Source organism: Nomia melanderi, chromosome 2, assembly GCF_051020985.1.
Source record: "Nomia melanderi isolate GNS246 chromosome 2, iyNomMela1, whole genome shotgun sequence".
Taxonomy (NCBI): domain Eukaryota; kingdom Metazoa; phylum Arthropoda; class Insecta; order Hymenoptera; family Halictidae; genus Nomia; species Nomia melanderi.
Window position 1 is genome coordinate 27,279,769 of NC_135000.1, and position 21,567 is coordinate 27,301,335.

Genomic DNA, 21,567 nt, shown 5'->3' on the forward strand with positions numbered 1-21,567 from the left:
TTGATAATAGCGTGACAAACGTTGTAGTAATTAATAATTGTCCTTCTCTTTGCTACAGAGAAACTCTACGGGAAACCCCTGAGATTTCCATGGCGCTTAACGCGTTAAGGGACATACGTTCAAGAATAGTACGTTACAAAGCACCGAAAACACGATTATCAAAACACATAAAAATCACCTAAAACTCGAATACAACTTAATATTCCATTGAAAAAGCCAGTGCAGTAGATAAGCAAAATATCACCGAAATTTCCGTGGCGCGGAACGTGTCAATCATTGACTAGAAGCAAACGGGAATTCCGTATTGATCTATATCCATTCCAATTTGTTTGCCGCGCTATCGTTCGCCGAGGAGTTAATCATCGAAAAATTCTATCGGGTTGCGTCGCGATTGCAGCAGCGCGCTGCACGTTTTATTTGCGAGGATGAAAATCATTTTATTTCTTGCGCTCGACTACCGTAGCCGGCAGGTTGATTAACCGTTCCGTAATTACGTCGTCGAACGGTGGACTGGCCTGAGGGACTAATATTAGATCGTCGAGTCGATCGAGCAACGTCTTCGGACATCGTCGCGCACCGATCGCTGTCTTCTCGACTAACGCGATTCGCTCGGTTCGACACGCGGGATCATCCCCGCCCCGCGTTTATCCCCCGGCGAGTGCACGCGGCCAATCAATAGAACCGTCTCTCTCTCTCGTTCCCACGCAGATCCGCCGAAAATCAGCTCGGTCGGGCCCGAACGGCTGACCACGGCGCTGCTCTTTTCCGGCGCCTCGTTCGAGTGCAACGCTGATGCCATGCCGCCGGCGGACTACAGGTGACTCAATCGCGCGAGCATTATACCTAGGGAACCGACGGTGCCCGTGATTCCCGTCGATTGTTGTTGCCATTGTTATCGCTGATTGTTGCACGATACTGCATTGTTCTGCGCATCCCCCGCGAACGCCGGAATAATCGGGCGTAATTTATTTACCCGGCGATTTTTTCCCCGCCCACCCCGAACGCTCGCAATCGTTCGGTTCGAACATGCTCGAATCGTACAATTGCGTATCACCGTTCGAAGCACGCAACACCACGAAACCCGGCCAAGTTCAGTTTTGTTCATTTATGTATGACTCGCACGGCTCTCGCGCTGGGTTTACGGACGTTCATTATACATCTCGTACCATTCGAGAGTCGATGTTCCACGAAGATTTTGTAAATTGAAAATGTACGAATAGGACACGACGCGTTCCGTAAGCCGAGCGTTCCTCAAGTTTCCTGTTTCTTTTGCCACTTAGAGGCGCGCCGCATGGCAGTAAGCACCCGAGCATGCGAAACCCCCGTAGCCGCGTGATCGGTAGTAGAGAAACGGTCGGATTTGAGAGCGGAGACGACGCTGTTTTTCCGGTGGGAGCAGATGGGAGCAGATCTTCAGCGACGGCCGGATGCCGGCGGAATGCGGTAGCGGGCAGCGGTTGATCCTGACGAACGTGACGTACGAGCAGCAGGGCCAATACATATGCGTCGCCTCGAACAAGATCAACGGGCAGGTCCGGGAGGATAAAAGCGTGCCGGTGTCCCTGCAGGTGGTGGGCGCGCCGAGGGTAAGACGCACGGTCCTGGACCGCCGGGGCACGTCCGCGCCGGTGCTAAATCGTCGGCCGGTTCGTGGCCGGGGATTTGTATCGCGACCGACTGCAGCGGGAATTAGCTCGAGAACTCGTACCGCGCCTGCTAAATCGATCGGAACGGAGTTTAAAATTTAATCGGCCACTCCGACCGCCGGAAATATCACGGTTCGCGTATCGTGAATCGCGGAATCGGGAGAGCGACGCGGCGGGGGGCGCGGCGGCGGTCTGTTTTCATGCGTCACGGTCCGCCCGTGATCGGTCTCGCGTGTTTTTATCGCGGGAATCAATGTAATCGGCGAAAAAACGCCGGCACCGCCGTCTGCGAATAATTAATAAAATCGCGTGCGCGCCGCTCTTCAGCCCATTCGCGCGAGCGCGACTTGTTTCTACCCGTCGAGTATTTAAACGTGAAAAATTCATATTTAACCGAACAGAAAGAGCCCCGGCTGAAATATACAGCCGGTTAAAACGTCATTTTCATGGAACACTCGACGCCGCGCCGGTTGATTGCAGCTACAATGTTTTCGCTCGCGTCGGCCGCGCGTTTCCCCGAGCCGAGCCGGGACGAGCGCCGCTTGTGGTCCGCGGATATTTCATAAAAACCGTGATTCCCCGTCGCCGGGACGGTGATCCGAAAACATCCGCGGAAAAAAGGACGCAACGGTCGACGGAAAACGCTCGCGACGATGAACTGTCCGATCGATTCACCGTTTCCCATGAAATTTTCCGAAGGGGCCGCGCGGCATTTCGAACGAGCGAAGGTGCCAGCGGAAACATTCGCGCTACCTCTCGCGGAAGGGGTTGTTTACTCGATCTCTGTGCGATCGAAGCGATTCTGTAAGGGATTATGGAAACAGCTTCACCGTTTAACCCCTTGCCATTCTTAACGCTAGATTCACGGACGTTTGTTCTGTACTTTATTCTATTGTTCTTAGAAAACTGCGCGTTCGTGTATATAAATAGAGAGAACTGTAGCTTCAAAACTTGAGCATTGCAATGCGTATTCGCGTGATTGCACGAATCGATCGACTTAAACTATTACTAAATAGTGTTTAAAAAATTCAATATCCGTGAAATTGACGGGTTCGGTAAACCTAGTGTTAACCAAAATCCGGGCCATAATTATGAACATAATTACTTGCTGAACAATCTTTATCGCGAGTCACTCGTTGAAGCACGGCGAGTTAACCGAGTCTTCCAAACTAAAAGGCAAAAGATCGAGTCTCCTCGTACGCAGCAGAGGTAGAATATTTCGGTTTATTCGCGCCGGATTCAAGCGAAAAGTGAATGGGTTGACGGGCAAATTCTATTAACCCTTTGAGTGCCGAACACTCCCAGAAACGTTCCATATACTGTTTCGCTCGTCTGAAGACTGAAGAAACATTAGTCCATGTTTAGACCGGAATGAATCACGAATGAATCGAGTGAATAAATTGTAACGGTAATTCCTCGGTTTCGCTGAATCGAACAATACCAAGAAACGCGTGTATTAACGCGTTGACTGCCATGGGGGTCACCGGTGACCGAGCAAATCAAATTACTATAGTTCACTCAATGAAACGATTATATGAAAACATTTCTATATTATAAATAATGCTACATAATACAGTGACATTGTAGATGAACGTGGAATAGTAATGATTTAACATTATATTTTTTCCAATTCGGCATATTTTCCTCTGGGAAATCGAGCGGCGTTCAACGTGTTAACCACTTGCACTGTAAATTCTCAATATTGTCTTTCACTGATAACCTTGTTGCATCACGCCTATCAGATTACTTCGAAACGCACCACTCCATACAGAATGATCAACAAACAAAATGTACATATCAGCATAAAACAGGTAAAAACAAAATTCACAGGAGACCAAATTTCGTAATTAATTTCCATCGCAAGTGGTTAATCACTTGTAATTGTCATCGCGCTCATAATCCATACTAGCTTCCGGCGAGCTCACACAGAAGACCGCAGCAGTCAAAGGGTTACGTTTAATAACACGCGTGCGTATATTCTGTAGCAATAAACAAAGTTGCGAGGGACAAACGAGCGCGGCGACGCGTGCGCGTCGGGAACGGTATAAAACAAACGGGCAGCGACACGGTCGACGTGCATAAAACAATGGAATCGCTCGATATTTCGTGGAACGCCCTCCCGATCGAGTGACGCCGTCTCCCTTCGTAGGACGATGTTTGCCGCGGGGGGCGGGTGGGTAGAGTCGATTAAACCGAACGCGTTCGCGGGGACCGCCGGCGCGTGGAAGAAGAAAACGAAGCGAGCGGGGAAGAAGAGTTCGAGTGTGCCGGACCGCCGATTGAAGGAGTTGTTAAACGCGTGTCGTAGGTGGTGAAGCCGGCCATTACGGAGAAGTTCGTGGTGGTGACGACCGAGGGTAGCCCGGCGAAATTAGAGGTCCGCCTGTGCTCCGACCCGAAGCCCCAGCTCGTGGCCTGGGAATGGGGCAGCACCAGACTCCACGCCGGTTAGACTGCTTCCTCGTAGCCTCATCGCCGAAAGTATTCGAGTCTTTGGCTTTGCCCTTTCGGTTTTTCTATACGTCTGTTCCTTTTTTTTTTCTCTGTCTCTGTCTGTCTCTCTCTCGTGGTGGTTCTCTCTCTCATTTTTTCGTTCGTTGTTTCTTTGCGCGAGTTACGTACGTACCACTCTCCTCTACTAATTGGCACTCCTTATCGCTGAAAAGTGGTACACTCGCGATTAATTAATTCGAGCATCCCTTTAGCCGCGAGCTTCCTCTTTAATTACCCGCCTTTTTCCCGCGTCGTCCTCGAGCCTCCGCTCCTCCCGAAAAGTTCCGCGGGTCGAGGCCCTTCGATCCTTCCCGCGATCCTCCGGGGATCGGCGTAACTTCAATTGCCCGCTGAGTACACACAGACAAACGCGACTTTCCACTCCGATTTCTTCCGATCGCCTCGGAGGAGCGAAAGTTTTCGGGCGACGGTATCACGGGTTACAGTTTGTCCTTCCACTCGTTAACTCCATCACGGCCGTAAGCGATGCCGGTCGGAGGTTCGCGAGTGTCGACGGTTCAACCACCGAGAGATCACTGTGAACGTTCTGAGAGAGCGGCGATCGAGGTTTCGATTTATGGTTCGGTTTGCGCGTCGTTGAATCTATTCCAGAAGACGCTCGTTAACGCGTTGAACGTGGAGATCGTCGATTGTAACCGGCAGTCGACTTGACGGGGAATAAATATTCTAAACGATAACTAATCGATCCGTCGAGTAATTCGATGGTGCGTTTGTTGCCTGCTCCAGCGAATCACGCAAACCTGGCCGCGTTCAACGCGTTAACCCTTTGCACTCGAGAGGTGATTCTCAGACGTCGTTTAGTTTAACCCTTTGCGGACGAAGATTCTCGGAAATGTACAAAACCAAGATGAAGCTAAATTATATCAATTACCTGAAGAATAGAAAAATATAAAACTACGTGCTGATTTCTTGGTATTCGAGTAATTAAATTATTTGTTGACTTAGACTTCGAAATATGAAAACTTCATCTCGTCGAAATGTCGACATTCGTCCGCAAAGGGTTAATGTACCAAAATTAAGTTTCACGCGCAATATTAACCCTTAGCGCTCCAGATGGTTTAGTAATCTATCAGCAACTGCAACTAATTTTTTAGATCTCTTATTTTCCTTAGTACGAAATTTGAACGTGTGAAAAATCGAATAATTATAGGGTAGTTTCTTTAACTACTTGACCTACAATATCGTAACAGACACGTGACGAAAGTTTTAAACTTGATAAGTCTAAGTGTTCTTTCATTTTTTCAATGTAAATTAAATACTAGTTCTCTATTATCAATCGTTAACCTTTGTAATAAACATAAACATAGAATAAACATTAGAATTGCTTCCTTTCCTAATGAATTAAGGATAAAGTAGTATCAATTATAGTTAAGTAATAAATCGTAAGACAAGTTGTTAAGATTCATTCAAATATCTAATATTACTCCTCGTGATATTACAGCCTACAGAGTTCAAAGGGTTAAGCTTCGTGTAATCCCTAAATACGTGGAACATTGAAACAATAACTGTTCCTTAACTTCCGTATATTCTCCCGTTCAGTTCGTTCCGAAGAACTGTCGTCCGCGACTCATTGGCGAACATTAAATATTCCCAACGAAAGATTCCCGAGTGCGAAGGGTTAATAACACGATCGTTCGCCGGGGAATAATCATCGGCCGAATATTCGCAGGCGAGGTGCTCGAGTCCAGGTATCGGGCGTTGGATCTGGAGCCATTAGCGGTGGAGGACTGCTACACGGCCGTCCTGGAGCTGACCAGCACGGTCAAGGAGGATCAGCGACTGTACCATGTAATCGTGGAGAACGAGCGCGGCAGCGATCGGCGCTCGCTGATGCTGAGAGTCGACGAACCGGGTCAGGTAATTAGAATAACAACAATCATAATAATCTCGTCCCAGTTGCGCGCCGCGCGAGCGCAATATCCGCGGCGGAGGTTAAACGGCTTAAAGAAGCGGCGAAAGTAAGAACAAAGGACGATAATCCAATAGGCCGCGTACAACCAGGGAACGAAGCAACGTGAATTCACCTCGGACAGACGCGAGGAAGACGGGCGGATGTTGCCGTTAAACATGAACTGAATATAATTCAATGGAAATGAAAAAAGAGGAAGTGAAACGGGGGGAAGGTAACGGAACGGAGCAAACAAAAATGGGAGAGCGGCAAAAGAATAAATTGAACGAATCAAGCGCGGGCCCGGCAGGAACACGGTAAATAGAAACGCTGTAACAAACAAAAAGAAATATTGCAATAACATTTCTCGCGAATTGCGGTCCGGAGATTCGTTCAAATGTTTGCGATGTTCCGAGCGAACGGATCCCGCGTGCCGCTCCAGGTAATCGACGGCCCAATTACACAACGGGAAACAGTTCCCCCAGTCGATATTTAATTAAAGTATAAGTATTCGACGCGCGCGCGCGCAAGCACGCTCGCTCACCGTCGGCGTGGTCGCGCGTAAAAAGCTTGTTTACCCTGCCGCCCTGTTTGTTACAGATCCCGCTCGTTATCGGCGCCGTCGCCGGGTTCACGGTGCTCTCCGTCCTGATAATGGGATTCGTTTGCTTCCTACGCTCGGACAGATGCTGCGTCGCCAGGAACACGGTGCCCGCTCTCCAGCAAGTGCATTGGTAAGCGAGACGCTTAACGCGTTGCCGCTGTCACGCTCGCGTGAATTTTTTTCGCCAACGATGATGCCTGATATCGACGTTCGTATAGATACGAGGTGTGTAAATTAAGAGACTGATTTTTTCTAATTTTCTGATTGAAATAAAATTACAAGTTCACATTGTCTCCTTCAAAGTAACTACCTTGGGAAGCCACACAGGAGACGATTCTTCTATTCCTAGCAGTGCTGGCACTCGGACACTGGAATATCCTTCAGTTCGTCGGTTACGACCTTTTGAATATTTTCCAATGTCCAAAATGACGTTCCTTGAGGTGATTTTTCAATCTTGCGAACAGAAAAAAGTCACATGGTGTAAAGTACTCCGATTGTCACGAGCACTTTTGAGTATATGCTGAGTTTTTCGAAGGACCACCCAATGTTGGGACTAAATGACTGATCGACTGATAGCTGGGCTGATTCTCAACTGAGTCTGATTGAAGCTGAGCTGATTCTCACCCAATGTTGGGACTAAATGACTAATTGACTGATAGCTGAGCTGATCCTCAACTGAGTCTGATTGAAGCTGAGCTGATTCTCAACTGATTCTCACCCAATGTTGGGACTAAATGACTGACTGACTGATAGCTGAGCTGATTCTCAACTGATTCTCACCCAATGTTGGGACTAAATGACTGATTGACTGATAGCTGAGCTCAAGATCGCGGATTCTGCCAACATTTTCATATCTCCTTGAAGACGAAGGCCTTCCGCTGCGAGGCTCGTTTTCAATCGCTTCTCTTCCTTCTGAAAATGCCTTACACCACCTAAAAACCTGGGCTCTCGACAAAACACTGTCTCCACAGTCCTTACGCAGTTCTTTAAACGTTTCCGTCGCACTGTGTCCAAGTCTGCAGCAGAACCCGATAGCACAACGTTGTTCAAAATTGATGTCACTCGTTTTTACTAAAACAACCTTTCTCACAAAAAAATTCACTACGGACAGCGCAACAACTCCAGCGCGTTGAAACTCATACTGGGCGCGTATCAGATGTTTACTCGCCTACCCTCCGCGTGCCGTGTTCCCAGTATCGCTAGATCGAACACTGGAAAATCAGTCTCGTTACTTAATTTACACACCTCGTATCATCGCAACTATGTTGCGAACAATTGTATAAATATGCGATGCGAGAAATGAGCGGCCGGCAAGGTGTTAAGACTTCCGCGGCCGAAGTCGCCGCGATCCGCGCGTGAAATCGAGCTTCCCGAGGCGAACGTCCGACCGCCGGAACTTAATGAATTATTCCGTGATTACCGGTGTCGCGGCCGCGATCGATTCGCCGCCGTTTTTTCGTGACCGGAGAGCCGAGGGCCAGGAAGCAAATGGAAAATCGATGGGAACTTACCTGTCGTTACGTACGGGGAAAAAAGCAAGTCGCCGCGCGCTCGTTATTCCTGCTCATGTCCGCGAGTAGTAATACCGAGCACTGCTCCGGCTGAGTCACTGAAATAGTTGCGTTCGCGCGGTCAGAAACGCCCGCTCTCCGCCCGGCGAGCACGCGACGCGGCGGCTTTCGTTGATTTCCGCGGGAAATAAAGGCGGAGTAATTATTCTTCCGTCGCCGGGATTGGGATCGCTAATTCGTCAGCTCTTTCGCGACGGCGTCGGGGGAACCGGATTGAAATGCACGGCACTTTCTCGCGCGGCAGCTGCAAAAACGTTTACGGTGAACCTTGGAGACTCGCGGCGTAACACTCGCGAGCGAGTGCAACGTTTCGGATGATTCGTGTCGCAATTATCGAAGGTTCACCGTGCAGCGGTTTCCAACCTTTATGCTTCTACGCCTTCTTGGGAATTTTTCTACGGCGTTTCCTGTATCTTTTAACCCTTTGCGCACGACTGCTGATATTTTTAGATGAAATGTTCGTATTTGGAAGACCACGCCGGAAACGAGGGAGTTGATTACTCGAATATCTAGAGATCTGCAGTTTCCTTTTTTTCTATTGATTCAGCGATTGATAGATCATTTAGTTTCTGTTGAAAGGGTTAATCCTTTGCGGTTGAGAGGTGACTCTCACCATTTGATTTCATACATAAACTATAAAATCTGATATTTATTGAACTTTGTATACCTTGATATGTGAAATATTCGAATAGAGTAGCTTCGTTTCTCAATATACTTGTAATGTCCCCTCGAGATAATCTCAAAGAATCTTCGCCTCGTCAAAGATGTTAATATTTCTAGTGAAAAACATCCGAGTGCAAAGGGTTAACACATATAATAATCATAGGCCAAAGGGTTAATTAGGAGAAGTCAGTTTGAAATTTTATATAAATGTATATATTACTCAGTTAATTCGAATTCGAAGTAAATATTATTCCTCTGTAATCAACTATTATACTTAAAAGGAAATATAGGCATAACGTATGCTTAGAATTTTTCTCTTATTCCAATAAATTATTAATGACAAAGTAGCCGTATCGATCAGAGTTGAAAAATCATAGGGCAAGGGGTTAAAAATTCTGGCGCCTCCCGGCAATAGTCCGCGCCTCCCAAGTTGGAAACCGCGGCGTAGCGAAACGAGCCGATTCCGCTGGCGCAAACGATCGAAGGGAAGATGGAGAGTCGCGTGTAGCTCCGCGAAGGAAAATGCGAGTCGCCTCGTTATTTCTGCTCACGTCCGCGAGCGGGAGCCGTCGATCGTTGCTCGTCCCGTGATTTATGGAAACGCGTGCCGCGAGATCGGGCGAGACGCGGAAGAAAAAGGGTACTCGCCGGAATCAATTGGACACGAGGCGGACGGGCCGGTCTCTGTTTCAGCACGAAGGCCTCGAACACGATGATCGAGGATCCTCGGTTGGCCGTGGACACGATGGAACGCGGCGGCCAGCAGTACGCCTCGGAGAAACGACCCAATCACGTTCTGAAGCCCGTTCCGTCGCAGCAGTACCAACAGGAGTGCTATCAGCACGATCCCCCGCACCAGCAGCAACACTATCACAGGCATCATCACCACCATGGCCAACACCACGGACCACAGTACACGCTTCAGGTCAGATAAGTTGATAGAAAGAGAACGAAAAGACAAGAGAGAGAGATAGAAAAAAAAAGAAAGAAAGAAAGAAAGAAAGAAAGAACGATGACTGTTCTCGCTGAGTAGAGAACGATGTCGCTGAGCGACGTCCCTCGGACTTGATTTTATTCCCCTCACACTCATCCCGATATGTCTCTCCTCGTTCATCCGAAATACTCGCGCGAACGCACGAACGACACTGCACAAGGACGCCCTTTCGAAGCGGACGACCACGGCACGTTGCTACACCGCTTACGAAAGCTTCGCAGGAATTTTAATATCTCTTTCTATGATCCGCTTCCCGTTTCGCCGTTTCACGCGCGATCTTTAACCGCTCGCGGTGGAGAGAAATTCACGGTTGCCGGGACTGTCAACTGTAACTGCGACTGCACGGAGTTCGACGTGTTCCGGAAGAGAATATGAAAATTCATCAACTGCTGATGAAATTACGCATGTATAAATAAATTTGTTTATTAACCCCTGCGTACTATTTATTTTACTAAGCTCGTGTAATATTTTACTATCGACAGTTTGTAATTTCGTAATTACGGAAATTTCATTTGAAGATAATACATTGATAATAGCAAAATAAATAAATAAATAAATAGCTTGTACGCAATCGTACAAGCATTCAATTACATGTACGTATATAAAATAGTTTTATATGTACACTTAATCCGAACAGTCATATATATATATTTCTGTGTACCCTAACTACAGTAAATTAATTTTAAATTGATCGGAAGCAATGTGGAGGAAAAAAGAACTATGATCGCGTACACTATTATTTATAAATTATATGTTACTCTTTATGATGCAATTTTCATTTTCCAATGTAAACGAATAACCTTCGCTAATAATGATTAGACTGCAAATTGATTTAACCCTCTGTAGGCCCATGTAACTTTAAAGTCACCTATCAGTATATTGGCATCTTGTTGCTTTATTTCATTTTGCACTGGAAGTGGTGAATAAAAGAAAGTAATCAGTCAACTTCAACTTTTTTACGCTCAGGCATAAGAGTTTAACGTCATTGTAACTTGAAAGTTACAAAATATATTCGTTTGAAATTATTGAAACTACTTGATATTTATTAATTTTATACTGCATAGATTTTGTTACAATCATGAAGAAAGTTCGGCCCATAGAGAGTTAAATTAGTTTAGAAATCTGCATCAGTCTCACTCGTCATTGTACAAGGGGTTAATAATCTTGCATATTATATTTTTCAAATCAATTCGGAAAATTGACGTTTCCGTGACAGAAGCATCTCGTGCGTGCCACGTCTTTCCACCGCAAGTGGTTAATCCCGCAATTTTCGGGATCGTTCGGAGATGCTCGCTCGCTTCTCGTTTCGTTGCCAGTGAGGAGAACGTACACGAGTATCTATCTCGCGTTCCTCTAGCGTTTCCATCGACAGTCCGAAGAGGAAGAAACATTCAAAAACGAACCGCGACGGTCTACGGGCGAAAGGGTCGAGTCCTGTGCGAGCGTTTCGTTCTCGTCGCGACGTGATTTCGTTCGATAGAAGTTGCGAAGCATGAGCCTTCTCTAGCGAGAGAGAAAGTTTGCGACGATTCGAACGGGAGATAGAGAAGACCTTTTTTGAATGTTTGACCGCTCGTTGTACGATGTAGTAGGCTGAGTTTCACTTTCGAGACTCGAATGGCCGTTGTCACAGGCACGTCCAAGCAGGGCTTTCGCGAGCTCGAGCTGTTCGGAAGACTCTGATGGAAGCAAACATCGCGAGTTTCCTGATTGAACGGAGAATGAACTGCACGAGAATATGGCTGTCACGAATAACGAAGCACTTCCGGTACTTATCCTAAACATTGATCGATCACGCGACGTGGATTTCAACCCTTCGCCCTCGAGTCGCCTAACATTAACCCTTTGACGAGGATTTTCTGAAATATTGAAAACTTCGCGGAGGAAGTTAACACATTGAGTCGCAGGCAAGTGATTGAATTACTCGGACAGCAAGAGATTAGCATGTAGCTTCTGTTTTTGCTATTACTTACATTGAACGGCCCCGTGAAAACACGGGATTCTGAATTTATCGCTTGAGCGCCGGCAATAATGCGGATTTCTGGATTTCCATTTCTACATTCGACGAATATGCAATTAAATTTTACGAAAATGTATGTTTTGAATATTTTTGTTGGCTACTCATTGATCAACAAGCGAATGAAGCCGTTCGGGCTAAGTGGCCAGGCTTTAAATGTCTAAGTCGCCGGCGCTCAATGTTAAATTGTATAAGAAATTCCTAAATAAGAGTAAACTAATCACTGGTTATTAAATCACTTTGAATCCTATGTTCGTTCACTTCGTATTCTAAATATGAAAGGTTCGTCCTCAAAGGGTTAAGCTTTGTAACGCCAGCGATACATGAAGTATCTATGCTTTTTTATTAGTTTCTGATCAGGAAATATCGAATATTTCTAGAGAAGAACTCTCGAGTACGAAGGGTTGGCTGGCGGAAGTTAGCTCGCGGGACGCCATGTTGGACCTGCCTGCGTCACACGCATACCTCTCAGATATCCACGCAAGATCCAGAGCCCCGCAGGATCTGGACTTCCGTCTGGCATGAACGAAGCTCCCCTTAGTTTCCGATCTAGTGGTTAGTTGAAGTGTTCTGCAAGCGTTTGCCCCTCCCTTCCCCACCGGCCGCCTAACCAACATCGTTTTTCAATCTCACGAATCTCAGCGTAGCGTGCTTGTCGACGCACCGTCCCACCGTCCGCTCCGTTCCGCTCCTTCGAGTCGTCCCCGATACATTCCCTATCCATTCGTCTTTTTCTCACCACTCCGCTGTCTCTGTCTCTCACTCTGTTTTCTTCTCACCCTAACTTTCCGCTCGCACTTGTCGAGAAGTGGCCGAGCGAACAAAAGCATCGCGCTGGCACGTATGGACGCTTGTTCGAGAGAAATGGAAGGGAGAAAGTGTGTGTACGAATGTGTATGTATGTTAAGAGAAAGAGAGAGAGAGAACGCGAATCACGAATGAGAATCCATGTATCGATGATTTAAGGACATCGCCTAGAGACGTGTTGAACAGGTGAATTTTGGGAATTTCTATCGTCTCGATGACGGTCTCCTCAATTATATTTTCTTCGATCCAAATCTTCTGAACATCAGGAAAATGAAACAGAAACGGATCACCGTTTAATGTAGTTTATAATTTCTAATAAATCTATAGGATGAATTTCATCTTCATTATGTAAACCATAGAATTACGGCCGTTACAAATATGTAACGCTATTAGCGAACGTGTTACTATTAAGTGAACACTAATTTCTTCTGAGTCTGTACTGTCACCTGCTTTATATTTTTTCTAAGCCAAAATCGTACAAAATGGCGCAGTTATATATAATACAATTTCTATTTCCGAATCCACGAAAATGTCTTCGGATGTTTCAGTTGTTGATAATCGAGTCGACTAACAAAGGATGTTTCAAGAAAAGAGGTTCACAAACTAGCGAATACATATGAAGCAAAGTTATACATCAATTTTTTAACCCTTTACAGGGCAAATTATTTTTTTGATAATTCGTATTCCCTACCGTATACATATTACAACTCCTTTAAAAAACAATTATTATTAAGAATATTTTTTCGAAATTTTCCTAGATTCCTCATTTTATACCACCTATTTGTGTCACCAACCGTTGCTGCAACACCATAAGGATCAAAATCATGAAAAAAATCCCTATAATTTAACCCATAATAAAAGTGGCATCTATATATGCCACCAACCTATAAAGGGTTAATTAATAGAAAAAAAACTACGATCTCTCTATTCTACTAATCACATCATTCATCTAACTTAATCTTCGAGATCTGAAGATTTCGTCTCGAACTGCCGACATCCGTCCGCAAAGGGTGAACTAAAACATCAAACCAAAATTTCCCTACGTTCGTCACGTCTCTAGTTGTTGTTCCCCCTTAATCCTCTGTTTTCCAGGCCGATCGGTCGTATCGCGTCCCGCCTCCGTCAAAACCCTTCCGCGCGTCGAACGACTCTTCCGCAAACGATCGGAAGCGTTCCGCGTTCGTCGGACGCGTGACAATTACGCGAAAGACGAATCGTTGCCGGATATCTTTACACGCGCGCGCGACAGCGTGTGTCGCGGTTAGAGGGACGCGATCGATGTTTCATCCGTGGCCGCTCCGTTCGCTCGAAACCGTGGGAAATTTTATTAACGACGCTCGCGCGCGACACCGTTCGCAGGCTATAGAGATCGCGCGAGTATTGACCATTCGGCAGCGTCGTCGTCCCTCCCCCTGCCCTCCACCCCTGTTCAACCGACAAACCAGCCGGTCCCGCCAGATCGAGATAGTCATTTGAGTGATTTATGCGGTCGGCGGAGTGCATTACGCATGCATTTGGTCGCATCCACTCCCCAACGGTGTCCCTTTCCCAATTACCCGCAATCTCCTTGTAGGTAATTTAATTTAGGTACGTGTACCTAAGCAGCGCCGGATACAGCCACTTCTGCCATAACGCGATTACGATCTTCCGGAGCAGCCGAACCGTACACCGTTCCGCATTAATTAACAGCGGCCGATCGTTAGATCGGCCCGCGAACGTTTTCTCGGCGCGGTGACTCGCGAAACTGGGTCGAAACGAACGTCCAACCGAGGCTGCGGACTTCCCGAACTGTTCCCGGCACGTTTTCGCCGAGCTGTTGCTCGCTCGCAGCCTAATTCCGATCGCGCCACCGTTCCTCGACACGCGCGTTTTCCGTACGTATTTGACCGATCTCCCTGAATTATGCAACTTCAACTGCGATTGGACTTTCCGAGGAACGTACAGTCGTCGATTCGAAGTTCCGTTGTCTTTTGTCCGGTTAAACGCGGTAATCGAGCAACACTTTTTCCACGGCCGTCGCCGAGTCCGTGGAATAATGGGCCGTCTCAAGGCTAAGCCGAACTTAATCGAAGTTTAATCCGAACCGCCCGGTCCGAAGTTCGCCGAGCCGGGGCATTGAAATGTTTAGTAAAACATTCAGACTTAATGCAATCTTGGCTCGGACTAATTTCGAGTGGAATTGTGCAAGTTGCTCGGTCCAGTTCCGCGAGGGACGCCTCGAACAAGAAGCGTCTCGTGTCGGTTATTAACAAGAAACGGGTCCGAGGCACGTTACACGCTGCCGTTCCGCGTTGTGGGAGAAGCGATTGCATCGGTTACCTCACGGAATGTCGTCCCGGCCTATCTGCATGAAAACGGGGCCGTTTCACGGCGCCCCCCGCGCACGTGCACTCCGCGGAGTTTCAAAATTGAAGACTGAGCCGCGTCGACTTGTGTTTGTCTCTCATGTGTATCGTCGGCTGCACGCGGTCGATCCATATATCGAGGTATGAAAGATGCTTTCAAAGTTTATATAGATATAAATATAAATATATATATATATACGGTTGTGAGGATAATATTATTATTAAAAATAAATCGTTGTCGATGAAATCCCGTTGCTGAAGGCGTCCGTGCAACGGGCAACCGCTGCGTACGGTTACAGTTCAATCGAGAAGGAAGAATTTATCGGTTCGCTCGTTAAGCTGGCGACTAGAGGAACGAAGGCAAAGAACGGGCAGCCATCCACGTTACGCGTTAATCAATGATTATAGCCTCTTTCTTGGGGAAAGGGTCCCGAGGTCCGTTAATTGTCCGTTAATTCTCTACTTAACACTTAGGCGACCGCCTAGAAAAAACTATAACTACAGCCTCCTCCATTGTCTCCAATTGAACTCATTCGATTGATTCGGTTGGTATCTGTGTTTTGTAAAAATAAGAACTGTATTTGATGAATTGCAAATAATCCCACTTCAAGACTTACGAAGTAACTAAAGAAAAGAGAAATAAAATAAAAGGCAATACGTTGCTAAGTGAACAGTGGGAGATCTCCCCATTCGGTTGGCTAAGTGTTAACACTTTTCAATTTTAATTTTAAACTTTTCTCAATTTTAATTGACCTCGATCAATAGATTTCATTAAAAATTGCATTTCCTAAAAGCAAGAGGAGTACTTAATGACTTACAAATATCTTTAATTGAAAGCTCACTAACAAGAAAAATAAACGAAATAAAAAGAGGCTAAGTGTTAAGTACGCGTTCTCTTCCTTTGTTACCGATGCACCTCGTGATTCTCCAAAAAACAGGCTGCAACGGAATCGAACATTTAACCCCTCAACTGTCGACACCGTGACGCTCAGTTCGGCTCACCGCTGTTGCCTCACACGTGAACGTCTAAATTGTTTCTGACTAACACGTTGAACACCGACTGAATCACTATAGTTCACTCGATTAAACGATGATTATTTGAAAACATTTCTATTACAAATAATGTTACGCCATCCAACTAAAGCGACGCGCGATGATAATGCAATTCAATCGACCGATTTAATATAATATTTTTTCCATTTTATGTATTTTGCTCAATGAAACATTACAGTATTCAATACGATAGGTAGACGACAAGCACAATCGGCACACAATGATTCACAGGTAACGTTAAGACACACGAGTAAGAGACTGAGCACCGTAGAAACTACTTCCGCGGTTTCACTCGGCAGTTAAGGGGTTAACCGAGATGGCCGTCGCGAAGGCTCGATCCGTTCGAACCCGAATCGGTAAAGGCACACGTGCATCTGTTTACTTAAATCGATAGAGGCCAATAGAGGAAGAGAAAGAGAGAACGAGGGAGAGAAAGACAAAGCGCAAGTGAGAGAGGGTAAAAGAGAGAAAGAGAAAGAGAGTGAGAGAGAGGTAGTCATAACGTGCACGCTCGTTAGCGGACCGTAAACGATTTAATCGCTCAAGGGAATTTCCGTTGGCTGCGTTTAACGACAGCGATTCCGTTGCCCGCCACGATATCGTCGCGAATTCGTTTTACGACCGCGCGCGATCCACCGGCGGCGTCGCGTGTACGCTCAAATTACGTTTGCGTACGCGTAATAACGTTACATCGGGGGTGGCGCGTGCGCGCGCGCGGGCGGTCTCCTTTCTCCTCTCGTTGCTTTCCCTATTAACCCTTTCACAGTTTTCTACGGCGAAGTATCCGGCAAGCCGGCGCGCCCGCCACCCCCTCCCGGAAAACCGTGTACGATCGAGCGAGCTGAAACGCGAGCGGCCGATACGATATTACCTGTAATTATTCGCGCATCGGGAACACGGTGTGCAAAGTGTTTCCGTTGTTTCTTGTTGGCGATGGTAACCGCGGCAATAACGGGAACACGCCCGATGAAATATGGGAACTGGAAAAAAAACCCCCCGGGGGGGGAGAAAGACGGAGGAAAAGTAAGCGAGCGCGGTTCTCGCGCGGTCTAAATGCAATCGTAACGGGTAATTAAAACGGTGAACGCGATGGATAATGTTCGGCTCGTTATTGCCGATGGTAATGGCCTGTGAAAGGGTTAATCCGATCTTCATTCTAACGATTAATTAGCCGCGTTGACCCCGATTAAATCCTCCGTCGCTGTTATCGGACGGTTGCAATCTCGAGCGACGCTGTGCGCGATACCTTCATTAAAAGGTAATCGTACGGTCACGCGTGCGTGTCGTTTTTCTTCGGGCCCCGGGTTGAACGTTCGATACCCGCGACGTTACCGATAACTCGACCGTAACGGGGCGCGCGCGCTGTTGAGGGATCGCTCCGCGATGATTACAGTCTCCACCGGTCGTCGCCGCGCGTTGGAACGTGCGGACTGCGAGCGATGCGTTCGAGACATTTTCACTTGTTAACCCCTTCGCTACGGTGACTATAGTCACAAAAATCGAGCCAGAAGACGATACAAACGATAACGAAAATACGTTCATGGGGAAATCATAAACACTGCTGAATTCAAATCACTTTGCTTCCAAGAGCAATGTCGGTTTTTCAGAAAGACTTGGCCTAATGCTGACTGCACAAGATTCACCCTTTGCACTCGAGAGGTCTCAGTCGCCATTTGATTGAACAAAATTATCAAATGAAAAATTCAATATAGAACGTTGAATAAAGTATTAACCCTTAGCAGTCCTGTGTCGAGTCAGACATTCTATTCTACTGCAACCTCTGCCTGTTTTAACAATTTTTTCTATATTTGTAGTATCACAATTGTTATTTAAGGGTACATTTCAATGACTTCCAAATATTATTGAATAAATAAATAGAGCGTCGTATCAAGCTGTAATTGAATGAACGTCGACGTGGACCTCAAAGTGAGAAACCAAGAGCACTTCGGACCGCAAAGGGTTAACACATGGAACATAAATGAAACTGCCCCATAATTTATGCAAGTTGCAAATAATACTGTTAATATTTCGTCAGAAAACAATGAATGTCTATAATAAATATTGTCGAGCGCAAGGGGGTAATGTTCCCACTTTTGCAGCCGTTCTACACGAGTTCACGGCGATGTCCATAGCGAAAGGGTTAATTGGTCGCAACGTGTGTCGCGGAAGCTTAGGAAGCTCTCGAACCTGTCACTTAGAATCCCACGCACACTATCGATAAGGTCTCGACTCGCTCTCGGTTCGGTCAAACATTCTTCTTGTTTATAACGCATGCGCTCGCGCTGTGAATCCCCAGATCTCGTTCTATCTTCGTTCATCGAAGGCTATAAACGAGAAGCGAATGTTGAGCGGACTGACAGCGTGAATCGGAATTAACCGTATCGACTAGTAGCAAATCAGTATGAAAATAAGACAAGAAAAGACGGAATCTGACCGATCAGAACCGAGTTCCTCAGCATATCGAGTGGTCCAACCGCGCGAGAGCGATCGAACGCGTCCGCCCCGCGCTCGGAGAAGGCGAAGCGAGACTCTCCTCGTCGGCGGAATGAAATGTAACGCGAAACGCGGAGGAATCCTGTTCTCAATTCTGCACGGTGTAACGTGGTCCTCCGGCTTCAGTTTCCCCGGACTCCTACGGAATCAGTTTTCCCGGCGTGCGTTCGGGCGCCGTTCCGGAACGAGCGACGGAACCGAGGGACGAAACGAGGAAAGGAATCTCGTCGAACGATATCAGCGACGGACGGAGTTGATCGTCGATCGAACCGGCAGGAACACGCGTTCGGCGTGTCTCCCAACGGCGAACGTTATTGTTCCGTTGTTCGCCGTTCGAGGCGTATTAACGTGCGCGGCTGTGTTCGCTATTGTGCCCTCGAATGCATTTCCGGGACTCGAGGCCGAGGACGCGTTGTAAATCGCGAGACGTCGCGGCGCGGAGCTTTCCAATTTCGACTCGCTTCGAGGAAGAAAGTATACTCTCTCTCCAATCCATGTTGTACACTGTAAATACACTATAAACTGCATGGTTTGAGCGCCCCTTAATGCATCGTCAAGGATAGTACCATTAGAGAATGAAGACTTGATTAGTGCCCAAAGAGTAAAGTCCTTACTTTACTTACTTAATTACTTACTCACTTACTTAATTACTTACTTACGTTTGCTTACTTTTTCGTTTCGCGTATGACACTGCACAAACAGCACGTGATTCCTATAGCCGGAACAAATTCGATGGATCGCTCGAAGCCGCTTCCCCGTGAAAGAGAACGATCGGAGAACGGCTGCAGTGCCGACGCTACGGAGCCCAGTCGTTTCAGGCTCTTAATATTTTCTGGATTAAGGGCGGAGTCCCATTGTAGCCGACGGCGAACCTCTGCCGTCTCTTGTTCTCAAAAAATGAACCGCGGCGTTGCCCGGTGACGAATTTCAACCGATCCCTTCCGTTCCCCGGGTTTCCCGTTCGATGAGCCGTTCGCCGATTTTACTTATTGCGCCGCGTTTCTCAAATGTTTCCCCCGCGAGGATCGCTTCGACGAGCAAACGACTTCGCTCCGGCTAGAGTTCATCGTCCCGATTGCCACGTAACGACCCGTAGTATCGTAGACATCGTTCAGATCAGTGATTTCGACCCGGTACAACCGTGACACGCGCGGTCGCGCCACACGACACCACCAACACCACCCCATATTTTCACCCTTTCCCGCACACACACATACACGTTAAACACATCTGATCGATTGTGCTGGTGGTAGTGTCCCCTTAAGATCCTTAAGATGAAAAATTGTGCAGGGGGAGCAGCTGTTTCTCAAACCAGATCGTTTAGCGACACTGAAGCCCCACTGCAAGATCGAGAAGCCGCCACAGTACACGACGTTCAAGCCGAGCTCGAACAACTGAAGATTTTGCTATTGTCTATTTTCTATCGATATACACACGCAACACACGCACACGCCGCGCCGTAGGGGAGGATACGAGGGAGGAGGATCGCGATGGGAAGGGAGAGGGAAGAAGAACTAATGAGAGAATGGAGGAGAAAGAGAGAAAGAGAGAGAGAGAGAGAGAGAGAGAGAGAGAGAGAAAGAGAGAGAGAAAGAAAGAGTGAGAGAAGAGAGAATGATAATCGGGAGACTGAGTAGCAAGCAATCAAAAGAAGACCGGCGGTAATTCACTCTCCCCTGTTCAACGTTTCCGTTCGTGTATGTGTATTTTTTGGCAACGCGGAGTGGACGGTTTCTGGAAGGAGTCAGTACAAAACGACACCCTGCTCTCTCTACTCGTGTGTCCTCCTCTCTCTGCCATTCAGTCCCTTTCGTACGCTACAGGTTTGGAATCTGTGAATCGTCAGCTTCTAAGAGTAACAATTGAACCACTCGTTTCGGATCGGTAAACTGTACAAAATAGAGTAGAGAAGATCGATTCTTAATTTTATTTCGTTCGTTTCATTTGGTCGCTGTATATACGAATCCTTTGAATTCGTCGGTAAAAATCGTTTCACCTCGTGGCAGTAAACAGAATCCGACCGGAAGCCGACGAATGATTCCAAACATTCGAACGGTGGCGTGTATCCATCCCCCGGCAATTGTCCAATCGCTTTTCTTCCCCCTTCGAGCGGACTCCTTCCTAAAACCATCTTCTCGGCTTTGCCAGGCTATACGTATCATTCTCGGCCCGGAATGGATCCGACTTCCGGGCCCGAGCGAAGAATCAGTGTCGCCGCCAGATACATTCCCGGATTCTCCGCGTGTTTTATTCGGCGGACTTGTTTTCATTTCTCGCCGCGCGACAAACACATTTTCGAATAGAGGATCCTCGTTGTTCTCGCATCGCGCACTCACAATTCCGCTGGCTGTTGGCCGTCGACGGATCCGAGAAACGGAGAGACGTTGAACGACGGCTCGCCGATCTTAACCGATAGAGTTTCTCCGTAGCATTGACGAATCATTCTCTCGCAAATAATACTGCCAGTACGTTCCAATTTTACCGAGACGAGAATAGATCTGTACAATAACACACCGGTCACGGAACCAATCAAAATGGAAACTATTATGGATTCGTATTTATAATGCTTACGATAATGTTGTTAATAAAGCGGTGATTTTCAGCAGTTACTAGTTTTATTCATGCTAACGCGAACGAACCGACGTCTCGTATCGAGCAAACGTTCCGCAACGACCCACTCTACACGCTACCACGCGCCTCCGACCGGAGCCGCATCACTCCTTTCTTTTCTGCGTGCCGGTTGCCGATGTTATTGAGAAAGACTTTCAATAAAGGAATTGTGCAAGAAATGCTTTGTTGTCATTAAATCGACGTCCTGACCTTTGTAACTTGCGACGATTACCTAAATATATCTCGAGCAGTGTCATGGTGCCATAGAAATGTGTTGAATGACATGGGGTCACCGGTGACCCTCAATCATATCGAATTAGCATAGTTCACTCAATTAACACGTTGAATGATTGAGCACGATT

General features: G+C 46.9%; 1 protein-coding gene across 1 annotated transcript in view; it reads left to right on the forward strand.

Annotated features, from left to right (window-relative positions):
* LOC116433326 (kin of IRRE-like protein 3) overlaps nucleotides 1–20,414 on the forward strand; it is a 196,155-nt gene extending 175,741 nt beyond the window's left edge. Inside the window, exons 7-13 of the mRNA XM_076364336.1 lie at nucleotides 709–817; nucleotides 1,400–1,586; nucleotides 3,955–4,093; nucleotides 5,830–6,017; nucleotides 6,649–6,782; nucleotides 9,580–9,811; nucleotides 19,886–20,414. Coding sequence (XP_076220451.1) covers nucleotides 709–817; nucleotides 1,400–1,586; nucleotides 3,955–4,093; nucleotides 5,830–6,017; nucleotides 6,649–6,782; nucleotides 9,580–9,811; nucleotides 19,886–19,993 — 1,097 coding nt within the window. The 3' untranslated portion in view covers nucleotides 19,994–20,414. The remainder of the gene's footprint in view (nucleotides 1–708; nucleotides 818–1,399; nucleotides 1,587–3,954; nucleotides 4,094–5,829; nucleotides 6,018–6,648; nucleotides 6,783–9,579; nucleotides 9,812–19,885) is intronic.
* The last annotated feature ends 1,153 nt before the right edge of the window (nucleotides 20,415–21,567 follow it).